The following is a 15,496-nucleotide window of genomic DNA, read 5'->3' on the forward strand; positions in this document are numbered from 1 at the left end:
ATCTTTAAAATACAAAAAAAAACAAAAAGATTTATGTGAAATTGCCACGCTACTTAATTTCATAATTCATGCTTTTATGCAAATATATATTATCATATCTCTACGAAAAAAGAAAATTTCCAATAAAAGTGCTCAATAATTCAACCACCTTTAGGTTAATTATACCCGTAATTGAGCTATTTGAAGTTTTTCATGGAACATCGACAATTATTCTTATTGCCTAAACGTTCAACTACTTTGCATTTATTTTATATTATCTTTTACCTAAAACGTTTTGATCATCTAAGCAATATGCAAATCAAAGCATCTCACTCTAAAAATTATACAAAATTTCATTATTACAATGCTTAAAAACAACAAAAACACTTGCTCTGAAAAGACTCTGCTTGTAGTATTTTGATTGTAGTAATTGATATAGTAATTATAGTAGAATTACCTTGATTTCGGTAGGAAGTAAACCTTTTAGCAAGATGATATATATATTACACTAAGAGATGATATAGGTATATTTTATGGGATTAATTTAAAAAAAACTTTCTGAAAAAAATGTCTTTCAAAGAAAAGTAAAGGCCATATGGAACTTAAGATCAGAAGAAATAGAAAACTACGATAACTTAAACTCAGTAAGACCAGGAATCATAGGCAGCGCAATAGCGCTGCCTAAGTATAGAACGATGTTGACATAATGTATTATTTTTTTTCTTGGTCTTAGACCAGGGCACTTCGTATCGAAGGAGTTGTCGTAGAAACTTCAAAAAGGGCTCATTCGATTGGAAATTGGAGTGGCTAGTGCCCTTTTTAATAATCGGAAGTGATTTGAGGGCAACTAGCCCCCTCCCTTGTCCATCGTTCCCCCAAACACCTCCAATCAAAATTTTGAGATAGCCATTTTGTTCAGCGTAGTTGATTTCCAGATAGAAAATATGTTTTTTAGGAGGTCACTCCTCCACGACCATCGGAGCAAGGGTTTTAAGTTATGCCCTGGGGCCACGTAAGAACGATGTTGGTACAATGTATTAATTATTATCTTTTTCCTTTAGACCACAGCCCTTCGTACCGAAAAAGTTAATCCATTCAGTTCTTCCATTAGGTAGAACTGAATGGAAGGCAAATAAACACCTTCCACGCCCACAATTTCCCGAAATATATATATATATATATATATATATATATATATATATATATATATATATATATATATATATATATATATATATATATATATATATATATATATATATATATATATATATATATATATATATATATATATATATATATATATATATATATATATATATAAGTAGTAATCTAGGTTCCATTTTGCGTACACATATAGCAATCACCATGTTATTTGCGGAGACATATAGCAATTTCAACGTTATTCTATAGAAGCTCTTCACCTTTTCAAAGAGAGTGACTATCCCCATGCATATAGGCAATACATTTCTACAGAGCATTACACCTTTTCAAAGAGAGTGAGTATAACTTGATTGGTGATTGGGATTTGAATAAAAGGAATGGTTTTCTTTACAACTCGTATTAGTAAGATACATAAATTCAAAGAGAGCATTTTATTTTGGAGTATACTATTTTAGAAAAATGATGGGTGCATTTATATTAATAGATCTTAAGGATGGAATTGGTAGAAGTAGCAATGATACATGACTACCCAATGTGACTGTGGAAATAACCACTGGTTGTAGACTATGTCTTGAATGGGACACTATGTATGCCAGATACGTGATATCATTAAGCAAATTTAAGCAGGAGGAGCAGCTAAGTTTTGCTGGAAAAGTGAATATTCTCCATATAAATAAACTTCGGTCAGCATTAGATATCCCATCAAAATATATTTATGAGAACAAAATGCATCAGTGATTATTATTATCGTAATTATGTTCAATAAAATTGTTTCTAAATCAATGATATTTTGTTTTCTTGCTATAGTATGCTAGCATATATTTTTTAGAGTACAAAAAATTGTGGTTAGTTTGAAGTTGGTTGTGAGAGAGTTAGGACTCTAAAAAATTGATAGATTCGAGAAAGAGCGAATCATGGGGAATCTAGTTCTTATGGAAAAACGTTTGATTCTAGGTGACAATTTTCTAGAGCTGTCTATTCAAAGGAAGATATTTTCCCGGGGAATGCTTGTCTATATAATGAAAACTGATTCTCCATCATTAGACTATTGTATGAAACTTCTACGTCGTGGTCGAAATGCATTTACACAATTTGTTGATATATTGATCACGTCACGGACATATGGTGTTATTTATATGCTTTCAAACACTATTTAAAAAACTTTGGACTTTTTTCATGATAAAGAGGGTGCACAAGAATGGTTTAATCCTCTCTCTCTCTCTATTTCAAACAATTTTTTGTTGTTGCTATCTCTTTTTACTTGTGGTGGTGAGAGCGACAACAAATGAAAAAATGTTCCATACATGTCCGTTATGTATGTACAAACTGGGCAGCTGGTCATCATGTGAGAATTGCACAATGATTGATGAGTATGATGAAAAGTGTAGATTATGCAACCCGTGTAAATTGTAAGAGGATATGCTGTACAAATTAAAGGTTGTAATTCCTGTCTTGAAGAGGTGTGTGACTCTCATCCTAGAGGTCACCTATGCTCCAATTGTCATTATGATAAATGTAATCAGTGCGAGAATACATATCCCGGTATGATTGGAAAGAATCCTAACCGTGATTTTAGTTTATTGCTACGAGATGGGTATCGTCGTGGTTTTAGATTGTTCTGGGAGGAGAAACCAGGTCAACGATTCAACTGTTGGAACAACAAGAGAATATAGTTTCTACGTCATTGTTGTGAAGACAATGGATGTTATGATTATAAACCCACTGATTTTTATTTGGCCGTGACGGAATGTGATTCGACACTTGAGGACACTGTTTATGAAATTGCTTCAAATAAGCAAATTGAAACATTTGAATTCTATAGAATGAATGAGAATAGTATAATTCACTATGCAAAGAGATATGACAATAGGGAAGTCACACTCTACTGTAGAAAATGTGACCCTGACATTGCAGTACATAAGGATCATTACACTTTGAATTCATATAATCTACCTGAACTAGTTGTTGTCGACAAATACCTATTATTGGATTAAATCTAAAGATTAGAAAATTCGTTTTATCATGTATATAAATTTTTTTTTATTAATAAACAATTTCAGATACATTTTTAAAACATATTATTATTAGGGTACTAAAATCAATATTAAATACACTTGTAAGTATATTCTCCACTAGAGTCGTTCAATCGAGGTATGTCAACGTAGATGTTGAGAAACTGCTTGTAGGTGTAGCCACGACATCTGAACATGAAAAAGACTAGTGCATGAAAGCCACATGTCTTAGTCGTTAAATCCTGTACTCTTCGTTGATTTTGAACAATGGTTTTCCACCTGCTTTCAATAAAGTTTCTTATGTATGGAGCGTAGAATTTATACGATAGGCCAAAAGGGTCAAAAAATTCAATATTTTTCGCTGTTTGAAAGATGCATAGCCATTGACCGGTCTTCAAAGTCGATGGACTGCTATTAACAATGATAAGGGTATTGTTAACACTTGGAATTTTTTCAATTAAGTCCGAAGGTATGCAATAGTACTTGTACTGGGACATGTATGGATCCATACTAAATACATTGATTATTTGGTTTGTGTTCATGGTGCAAGGTCTAGTAGAACACTGCGGTCGGGTGTGATTTCCCAATAGATTTCAAATTGACTCAGTCATATTAGCGTGATACTCTCAGTCAGAGCATTGGAAAATGTACACTCTAAACGTACATTCCCTGTTCGTACTATGCTCATATCCTGTGTGCCTGACAAGTCCAAAACAATAACCCCATGATTTTTTTAAAACATTGAATCGGTTATTCCATTTTCAAATAGTTGAGAGTCGTGATCTAGGGATTGCATGGTTAACTCGTACAGAGTTCTATAGGATTTTTGTCAAATGATAGAGCGTACAGTGGAATACCATTCACTTTGCACACAAGGCTAGATAGACCGAAAAAATTAAAATCATGGGGGGATTCAGTCCAGAATCCAACGGCACTGCCACTCTTCACAAATACCAAAGCCAATTTTGATGAGATTTCTCCATTGATAAATGATGAATCGCTATAGCTACGAGAACCGATGGCAATATTACGTTGATTGGTGATTATATGAGGGACAAGAAGCTTAATGTTGTTGCCGTTGGCTCTTAGCTTTTCCACTGCCAATGCAACAGAGCTCATAACCTGTTGTTTTCAGACGTGGAGAATTGCCGATGTGATATTGACATTTGCATCGGGTGCTGCAGGAAGTGTTTTTCTCAAAATAAAATTCGATGGTGCCTTCTGTAACTTTATGTCAATCTTGACAGTGGGGGGGTAGCCATTGGGATATATTGAAGATCTCATGATTTAATTTTCCAACTAGATGATACTCCTGGGTCACTGCAGTAGTCAACTATCCGTCAGTATCAACACCTGATCGATATTCATAGCCTAATGAAAATCCTCTTAACTCCTTGTAGGCCTTTGGCGTCATCATCATAAATTTTACATAGCTTGCACAGTTTGATAAATTATTGCTAGTGCTCACCAAAGTTCCATTAACAAATACATTAATTTGTTTGAATAGGTTGTGTAGAATACAGTTCTCATAGTAGAGACCATCGCCGGAATTTGGAGTTGTATTATCTGACTTTTTCTTCACCACAACATTTAAATCAATAAATGTTGACGACAAAACAATGAAATAGTCTTCATTGGAAAATATTTGAAAGTGTATTTTTTCCGAGAGGGGTTGTTGGGGATAAAATTGTTCATAGTAGCCATACTTGACACTGACATCAACATTTTCAGCATTGCATATATTCAATGAGGAAATGACTCCTTGATGGATATGATTCCTTGTTAGGGAGATACGTCATTTTAAGAGAACAAATTCTTCATCGATAGAATAATATATTTCTTTTTCTTCTTCTGCTTATTGGCCTTCATGGTTTTATCCCTCAAAGTCTTTGTTGATGTCCTTTGCTTCCTGCCTGGGTGAAGACTGATGAGTGAATGACGCGAACGCATTCTTTTCAATCCCTCCCCATTTTGTCGAGATTTTAGTTGCTCACCAACGGCTCTTGATGAAGATCTAATATTTTCCTTAACACTCTCCTTGAAATTCTTGCCCGACCCCCAGTCCTGTATTGTGGAGGCAGCAAAATTTGATGCAGCAGGTACAAGATATTTTCTGGCAAGGGGTAGTGCAGAACGAAATAGCCTAGCAAACCAGCTACCAAGACCATAGCTAGACATTGTAGTACGCCCCTTGTAGTAGTCCAATCCATTGCCTATTTGACGTGGACTCAAAGCACCAACATAGCAATCGATATCGGGGCAGACAAATGGATTTTTACTTTTTCTTTGGCGATGTGAGTTTGCCATTGCCGGCAATGGGTCGGGTAAGACAAGGAAACAGTGCTAAACCTTTTTCTATTTCTTGGGAATTGCCCAATTCACTTCTTAGGTCTAACTTGACAGGTATCAAACACGACAGGTTTACAGGGACATACAGAATGTGCTTTCGATTAGGGATGAACAAGCTCGCGGGATGTTTGTTGTTCAAGAACACATAGGAGGGGGACATTTGAATTACCGACTCTCGACGTTTCCACAAAGGATGCACAGAGAAATATGCAAGAGTCCGAGGCAAAACCAGGTGGATAATCAGCAAAAATAATTTGATCCATCCCGTAAACGGTGCCAGCATTTTTCCCATTGATCATATTCTGTTTAAAGCCAAGAACATCTCTCAGATTATCATTGAGAATAATTATTTCAGTGTCAACAGGTGAGCTAATGTAAATCCTATCATGCTCCAATGAATAATTAAAATGGAAGGTACCATTCCTACGATATGAGATTTTTCTATTGATTGTACGACACAAATATCCCATATTATCGTATTCAATATATTTTAATTTGGCATGTAGATATTCACTATATTTAAGTGCTTCCACCCATTCATAGTCCACAGAGCCCAACCCATTTATAATCCAATCGAATGGTAGATGTTTTATGTCATACACTCGATCCTTTCTCAGGATGTCATAGGTATTTTTGAGAATACATTCGACAAGAGCCACTTCATACGCACCGTCAAATTTGATGGCGGGGGAGAGTTTTGTCCAAAAATCAATTGTCATATTCAAGTCGTTGTAGAGAGGATCGGAAACGTTGGACATGAAAGTTACATAGAAATCATTCATCCAAGAATCAAAATCAGAGTTGTATCCTAGCCACCGAACAAGTAACTGTTTCTTACCCCTGCGAGTACGTGTCTTTAATATCTTTTCAATTTGATAGATTTCACTAGCATTTTTAACTTTTGCAGTTCATAGTCATAAAAGCCACAAAGAATCTCTTCATCTTTGGTATCACGCAGGCGATAAGTAATGGGTTTAGTGTCTAGAATTTTTGCTACTTTAAAAAGTTCAGAGGACCACAAGTAATTCCTCTTTTCAAATACATTAGTTGTTCTATTAATTCGCACAGTATCACCAACATTGAATTTAATTTTCTTCTGGACATTTGATTCATTGGAATACTGTTTAAGAAAGGTGTCAATTGTATCATTATCAGAATGATGAACTTCCGTTGGTGTAGAGTTGGACAATGATCGATGAGGTCGTTGATTATAAATCAACATGATTTTATCTAGATCATAAATAAAAGTCGATGTATTTTTCAGTGTACAATATCTTGAAATTAAAATTCGAATAGTTCTTATCAATCGTTCGGCCAATGCAGCCTTTATAGGACTATGAATATGATAGAACAGTGTAGTAAATTTCACTAGTACATTTTTAACATGGGGATTAATAAATTCACTACCGCGACCGGTTTGAATTTTTTATATGAATCCTGTTCTAGAATAGTTTCAATGGACCGAGAAACTTCAAAGCGTCTCTTTGTTCGCAATGGAATAGTATGTTCATGTCGACTAAAAACACTGATTCCTAGTACATTGTACTTGTACGGTGTATTGTAACTTCGTTCAATCTCATCTGGAGTCAGGAGATTTGCTTGCATTGTATGCAACGGGTAAAAGGTTTTAGTTTTTCAATATACATTGGTGCAAGTTCTACGATGTTTAAATAAACTGTAAACTGGTTCGTTTTGTAGGGTTCTAGGTACGCTTTTAGCTCGAACACCAGCGACTACGGTAATAGTGACGGTTGACCATAAAATTAATATTTCGCAAAAATTTTCACAAGCATCATTCAGGTATATATATATATATATATATATATATATATATATATATATATATATATATATATATATATATATATATATATATATATATATATATATATATATATATATATATATATATATATATATATATATATATATATATATATATATATATATATATATATATATATATATATATATATATATAATAGGCTGCAACCACTAAACTTCAGTGATCTTCAGAGTGATGGATAATTGGATGCTAAGCAATCCAGAAAAAAAGGTTACCATCTACAATATAGAACGATTGGTTGGCATGTCCTTCCCACGTACATTCACCCCTTTCTATAACCAGAGTGGATATGCCCAATCTGATATTTGGCATTCCAGCCTTAACGGCTTTACCGAGGAAGCTTTTTATCCTCGTATGCAAGTAACAGACCAAGCATGTCGTCTGAACAAATGGCTAATGAAAAGGACAAAGACGAATTTCTGGGGTTTCTCAAGTATATATACCCGAAAGTGGGTATACAACCTTCATCTTCCACTATCACTCCAGAGCAAGTCAGAACTTTTGCAGAAGTTGTTCCTAGAAAACAATTTACCAGGGGAAGGAAGCATGACTCAAGAAAAGTATTAACTGACCCTCCAGATATAAAACAAATTGAAGCTGAGGAGAAAGCAAAAATGAGGAAAAGCATCAAGGATGCAAGGCCAAAGCAGTCCAGCAAATAGCAGTGAGAAAAATATTGCAGTATGATCTAGAGATCGATCAAAGTTTTTGAATGAATGATAATGATGACTCATTTTGTCACCCAGGACAGGAAGAAAATGAGCAGCCTGCAGAGGACGAAGTATTTGATACTATTGCAGAGGGAGACCATGTGAAAGTGGTCTATTAAGGAGAATATTACCCTGGTGCTGTTCAATTAAAGAGTGATGACTCAGCAAAAATAAGCGTATTAGACATTACAGGAATATGTAAATGGAAGTGAACTTAAAATGAAGATTCCATAATGTATCCTCGCAAGGATATTTTGAAGAAGATGTCAAACCAAGTCCCCGCAAAAGGGACAGTATCAAGACCATCCTAAAAGGGACATCCTAAAAGGTGTCAGTTCTTATATTTAGTTTTTTAATTTAGTTTCTGCAGCGTTTAAGCCATTAAAGTAATTAATACTTGTATGCATCTTCCAGTGGCCAATTAAGGACCATAGGCTGGCTCAATGTGGACCACCACCCCCTACCAGATTGTGCATAGTGAACCATGAAAAGTTTTCATCAGCTAGGGCAACTGGAAAAAGTCATAAATATACTCATAAAAACTATTCACTAAATGCTACAGTTTGGTATAAAGAAAGCTACAGAATGCTCAACTGGTTGCAAGTAAAGTCAATTTGAAAAAAAGTTGCACGGCTTCGCCGCCAGGCCCCGGCACTAGGCGCGCTTCTATATATGGATTCTCATTGTCTTTTGTCTCCTAGCCGCAGACATTTTGAGGCTTTAAGAAGCAACATTAAAACTAGCAGCATTACTAGTAAGGAGCAACATTAAAACTTAAAACGAACAGAAATTATTCCGTATATGAAAGGGGCTGTCCCCTCCTCAACACCTCGCTCTTTACACTAAAGTTTGACTCTGTCTCACAACTTTTTTTTTTTATAAAATAAAAAACTTTAGTGTAAAGAGCGAGGCGTTGAGGAGGGGACAACCCCTTTTATATACGGACTAATTTCTGTTCATTTTAAGTTTTAATGCTGCTCCTTACTTTCAGTTCAAAAAACCTTAATTTTTTTATTTAATCATATACAAAGTGGGATTTAGTTAGGGAACAGCTTTAAAGTAAATAATATTGACCAATAAATTGGCTTGAATTAAGATAAATATTTTGGTGCCACATAGGTTCTGTTTGTTCGGTGAAGCTCGTAATACTGGTGGAACATTATGGGTAATTTTATCTTGTAGGTCCACCTCAAAGGCCAGAGAACTGCACATTGGCTCAGCCACATTCTGCAATTTATACTTTCACCTGCCTACCCCCTGTTCGCCAGCAACCAGACTATTACCTACTGCAAGTACAAGACCTAGAAACGAGTGATATAACACTGAACATAACATCTTCAATACCGAAGTTCACCTTAATTGCAAAAGAGCCAAACCGCATAAGTACAGATTTGCAATTAGATACGGTGGTAAGATTGGGAAATAAGAAAGTTGTGAGTAGATTATTTGGAGTCAACCAGTTTGGTCTGAGTGGGAGCATTGATGTTTTTATCAATGAAGAAGGTGTTGCACATCTAAAGCAAGGTAATAAGTAATTAGAAGGATCCATTTACTTTCTGTTTCTAATATGTTTTTATAAACCCTTAAACTTTCCTATAACTATGTTTGTAATTTTGTACGAAGCAGAGAGAGGAAGAAAAACAGAAGGGGGAATTTGAACTTTATAAAAAATTAAAAATTAACATCTTTTTTAGTACTGACTTACTTAGAGAAGTGATATATTTTCTCTATCCAAGAAAAGTGTTCTCATAATGTCACAAAAATATGCTTGAAATCTTGTAAAACAAACAATATAGAATATACAATATCAATATAAAACAAAACATTAATAAAAACAACGGCGGATCCAGGGGGCGGGGGGGGGGGCAGGGCCCTTCAATATTTTTTCTGGCGCCCTCATTCCTTGTTTTCTCTTTACGCTTTTTTAGAATAAATTTTTCAATTTGGTCAATTATTGGTATCCTTGTCACATTTCCCCCCCCCAAGATTTTGCTCATTGACGCCCTTGTCATATTGCACCTCCCCCAAGATTTTCCTCTAGATCCACCCCTGAATCCGCTTAGGTAAATAGAGAATGAAGGCAATAGTTGAAATTCTTGTTAAAGAAGGGCAAGACTGCAAGAATGTTCAGAGAATTTTTTTTCAAAGAAAATTAAAAAAAAAAATTAAAGAAAATTAAAAGAATTTTTTTAAAGAAACAGGAAATGAAACTTTTTAAATGAAAATTGCAGTATTTTGACACAAACAACACTTTTTTCTTTTGTCTTCACCTTTCTGTTTTTCCAACAAATAACCTTCTTGTTTACAAAAAAATAAATCAACGAAATTTCAAAGCAAAAACATCCAAATCTAAATAAAGCTTGGCAAATTTTTGGGGTTGACATCCCAAAACACATAGTTACTGGGCCTTTCAACTATGCTGAACAAAATTGCTTATCCCAAAAGTTTGATTGAATGAGTCTAGGGAAATCTTGGTGAAAAAGAGGAGGATTAAATGTCAGTGTTAGAATTAAGATTTGAATACTTATTTTCAATTATTTATATTCTTAGTTCTTCACTACGAACATAAATATTTGATGTTTCGTAAATACAAACATAGACATTGATCTTTTCGTGTAATTTTGGTCTTCCAATGGAGAGGACAAATGCCCTTTTCTGAAAATAATTTTCATCGGAATTGGCAAATTTACTCATTTTTGGGACTTTGATGAATTAACCCACTAAAGAAAAATAATATATATTTTGTGACTAAAAGAGCAAACGATTATTCGGGAGTTTATTACTGACCAGTGAGTTAGGTTGCTTTTCGATATTAATTTTTTGTCACTATTTTTCTCCACAACTAGAAATGGAGTAACATGTGGAATAGCCCCTCCTATATCAGAGTCCTCAGAGACATATATTATTGTCTCAAATTTCAGCTATTGGTTAATTCATCGTTGATTGCTAATGGTCCTCAGTTGCCTCAAATGTCTGGCCATCGTATTACTGTATCTATAACGAGTACTAATATTTCTCTTGTGTTGTGTTGTCTCTATCAGTTTTTGTTCTGTTTTTTGTATTGTGTCTGCTTTCTCTTTGTTAAAAAAAAATTTATCAACAAATTTTCATAGCAAGAATTATTCAAATCAAAATAAAGCTATGTGAAAAACGCTATTGTTTTTTTTTATTGTCTGTGATACAACTGCTTGTTTTTTTAAACTAATTAATTTAAAAAAAAGTTTTTCCACAAAATAAGTTTTTCAAAGAAAAGTAAAGAACTCTATTAAACAAAAATGAGCAAAAATAAAATAAAATAGTCTACCAAGCTCGAAACTACCACAAATCAGCATCGATAAATAAATGAAACCCAAAACGAACAGAAATTACAATAAATAGCCGACTCAAACTCCAAACGAGCAGAAATTAACATAAGTTGGGCGCAAAACCCCTATGCTTTCCCAAGGCCAGAATATTATTTGCACTTTACTGAAAAAAATATAAATGTTTTTACTTTTATAACTTCAATTAATCAAATAGTTTTAACGTTTTGATTACTAAATATCAGTATATGTATATTAAACTAACAATGCACATTCATTTGTGCATGCCCCGAGGGTTGTGGGGGAGTGTCCTCCTCAAAAAGATATTTTCTATCGTATCTGGAAATCAACTGCGCTGAACAAAATGGCTATCTCAAAATTTTGATTGTATGTGTTTGGGGGAATGGTGGGCGTGAGGGGGGGGCTAATTGCTCTGCAATCACTTTCGACTAATATAAAGGGCACTAGCGACTTCAATTTCAAACCGAAAGAGCCCTTTTCGAAGTTTTTACGACAGCTCCTTCGATACGAAGTGCCCGGGTATGAAGAAAAAAAAACACATTGTGCCCACATCGTTCTTTACTTAGGCAGCACTAGCGTGCTGCCTATGATAACACTTTAATTTGAAAAAAAATATATGTAATATGAACGAATATTCATCGCAAAACATTTGAATCAGAATGAAGTTTGGTGAAAACGCAGCCTGATTAAGTGTTAGCATCTTGTATGCTTATATCTTTATGTTCTATTTGCTTGTGTTCTTAAATCTTATGCTTATGTACTTACACCAATGGGCTTATTTTCATGTATGCTTATATATCTATATGCTTATGTTATAAACTTAAACACTTCTGTTTAATTATTTATATTGTTAGTTATTACCCATGGACATAGATATTTTATTTCCGAAATAATTATCTTTTTTCTGTGACCTTACAATCGTAACTTGAGGCTGCTTAATCGTACACATCCATGAAACATTATAGCTAAAAAAGATATGACGTTATTTTGATAGTTGTTTTCCGAAGTTGAAAAAGTGAATAAAATAAAATCAAAAAAGGAACTTTGAACTAATTCTAATTTTTGGTTTTGAGGAAGGAAACTTCTAATGGAGAAATAATTAGGAATTCCCTGAATTTCCAAGACTGCCGATAAGGTTTGCAGTGGGATTTTGCGATAATCGTAGGCAAATTGATATCTAGAAAAAGGAAAATTTATTTTTGTAGAAAAAGACACTCCTTATTTGTATTAATCTTAATTTTTAGAGAAAATCTTTGTGATTGTACAAAGCAGCCAACATAGAAAAAGAAAGAGTTAACTTATAAAAATGCTGTGATCCAATACTTTTTGTTTTTTTAATGCTGCTACTATTATTACTGCGAAAAACACACTGCAGCACAAAGACACGGCAAACAGGGACAAGGACAATGAGCTGATGAAAAGTTTATGACAAGGCCTAGTTAGAGTCAAGTCTAAGTTTTTGGTCTGACCATCTCGTGAATAATAGCGAGTTATATTTTCTAAGCCCACTTTTGGTTATCTCCTAGTCTGTTTAGGTTGGGCAAGAGAGTCTTAGGTTAGTTTTACATATACAAATCTTGGTAGATAATCGCCCCATAGCCCCTCAATATGTACTAAACCAATCTGTGAACAATGAGTAATTTACATAATTTAGGACTATTGTCCCTACGGCCTCTGAGGGTTATGCCAACGCCGAAGGCATATGTTAGCCTTTCCAATATCTCTGAACAAAATAATTATCTTACAATTATAACACAATGTCAAAGGGTGTTCCAAGGGGCTTTCTAAATGGGCGGTTGAGGGAGGCTGGTTGCCCTCTACTTTTGTAATGGCTTACTTGAAGCACTCGAAATTCAAATTGACAATTGAACAGATATCCTCTCAACTTCTTATGTCCAACGGTTCGACACGAACTGGCCGAGAAAAGAAGTTCTTAGGAAGATGTCGCACGGGAAATTTCAAGCCGATGGGGAAAAAGTATTTCAGCTCTCTTGTGGATCCGTTTTTTGGGGCGTGGGACCGTGCCATGAAACTACTTTCTTGTATATTAGGCTACTCTATACTGAAGAACTTACTGTTATAGGACTCAAACTGATAAGGAACAAACAGTTTTTGGCTGATGCCAAGACATCCTACCCCATCCTTCTTTAAAAAACAATAGTTTTGATACTCATCTATTGGAACTATTTTGACTGAAATCCTAATCTTAAGATTTAGGTCTGATGGTTTTGAGGGCTATGGAGCGATAGGAGAGCAAATAAAGAGTAAGATAGGGCCCTCAGTTGGCTTTTGGCTTTTAAAAATGGCAAGATAAATTTTAATTTCGAATCAAATGAGCCCCCTCCAAATTTTCAACAAGCTCTCCTTCCTTGCTAAGTGGCCTTAAAAAAAGGATACAAGGCCGACATATCACTGACAAGAAACTAAATTTAATGGCTACAGTATATTTTGAGTCTAGATCTCTGTTCATGGAAACTTTTAACACTCTGTCGTCAACTGCCGAAGATTGATGATGCGTAAATTAGCGCCGGCATTATTAAAAAATTGTTATTTCATCAGATGATGGGCATCGTTTGAATTGACGATAATTGGAAAGGGTTGTTATATTGAAATTGTAATAGGCCTTTGTTAGATCTAAAAAAAAGATTGAAATCTATAAAGACCTGTTATAACACCTGGTGGTGTAAATTAATCACTATCTCAGGTAGAACCCTTAGTTTTCTTCACGCCAGAAGAAGGTAAGTGAATTTTCAGCTTCTGTGTCAGACTAAAAGTAAAATTCACGCTCTTCCTACAAAAGTTCAAAAGCTGACTTTTTTGAAGAATTCTTCTTTTTGAAAATAGTACCTGTAACATAATCCTACTAGTCCTAAAGAGTAAAGTTTTGATTTACTCTATCTAATAAACAAATGCGCCAGTTCCTAAAGCAATAGTTTCAACTTGAGTCAAACAGTTCGTGGTAACGAACTGTAAGTAAGGAGCGACCCAGCTCAATGGTAACCGAAACTCTAAAAAACGGTATTTTGATACCAATAGATACATCAAAAGAATCAGATTTTAATTCTGATTTCAAATATATAAGTTTCGTCAAGTTTAATTTTACCTATCAAAAGTTACGCGCCTGAGAAAATTTGGCTGATTTTCGAAAAAAGCGGGAAAGACCCCCTAAAACTTATAGAAACTTAATATAAATCACACCATCATATTCAGCGTATCAGAGAACCCTACTGTAGAGGTTTGAAGTTCCTATCTACAAAAATGTGGAATTTTCCATTTTTTGCCAGAAGAAAGATCACGGAAGCGTGTTTATTTGTTTTTTTTGTTTTTTGTTGTTTTTTTTCCCCAGGGGTGATCGTATTGACCCAGTGGTCCTAGAATATCGTGGAAGGGCTCATTGGAACGGAAATTAAAAGTTCTAGTTCCCTTTTTAAATGACAAAAAAAAATGGAGGGCAACTAGGCCCCCTCCCACGCTCATTTTTTTCCCAAAGTCATCTGATCAAAATTTTGAGATAGCCATTTTGTTCAGCATGGTCGAAAATATTATAACTATGTCTTTTAGGATGACTTAATCCCTTGAAGCCCCTAGGAGGAGGCTTGAAAGTTATGAACTTTACCCAATGTTAACATATAGCCTAGTATTGGTTATTGGGACCCGGCTCAATGGTAACCGAAACTCTAGAAAACGGTATTTTGATACAAATAGATACATAAAAAGAATCGGATTTTAATGCTGATTTCAAATATATAAGTTTCATCAAGTTTAATCAAGTTTAATCCTACCCATCAAAAGTTACGCGCCTGAGAAAATTTGGCTGATTTTCGAAAAAAGGGGGAAAACCCTCTAAAAGTTATAGAAACTGAATGAAAATCACACCATCATATTTCGCGTATCAGAGAACCCTACTGTAGAGGTTTAAAGCTCCTATCTACAAAACTGTGGAATTTTGTATTTTAGGCCAGACGAAAGATTACGGGTGCGTGTTTATTTATTTTTTTTTCCCCAGGGGTGATCGTATCGACCCAGTGGTCCTAGAATATCGCGGGAGGGCTCACTGGAATGGAAATTAAAAGTTCCAGTGCCCTTTTTAAGTGACCAAAAAAATGGAGGGCA

The 15,496-nt window shown here is 34.7% G+C and overlaps 1 protein-coding gene across 4 annotated transcripts in view; it reads left to right on the top strand.

Annotated features, from left to right (window-relative positions):
• Positions 1 to 15,496, top strand: part of LOC148949805 (synaptogenesis protein syg-2-like) — a 302,236-nt gene that overhangs the window by 252,865 nt on the left and 33,875 nt on the right. For all 4 annotated transcript variants that reach the window (XM_089093104.1, XM_089093107.1, XM_089093105.1 and 1 more), the window contains one exon: positions 9,243 to 9,584. In XM_089093104.1, the coding sequence (XP_088949230.1) occupies positions 9,243 to 9,584 (342 nt within the window). The remainder of the gene's footprint in view (positions 1 to 9,242; positions 9,585 to 15,496) is intronic.

Source organism: Artemia sp. Qi Xiang Cuo, chromosome 8 (assembly GCF_049724085.1).
Source record: "Artemia sp. Qi Xiang Cuo chromosome 8, ASM4972408v1, whole genome shotgun sequence".
NCBI lineage: Eukaryota > Metazoa > Arthropoda > Branchiopoda > Anostraca > Artemiidae > Artemia > Artemia sp. Qi Xiang Cuo.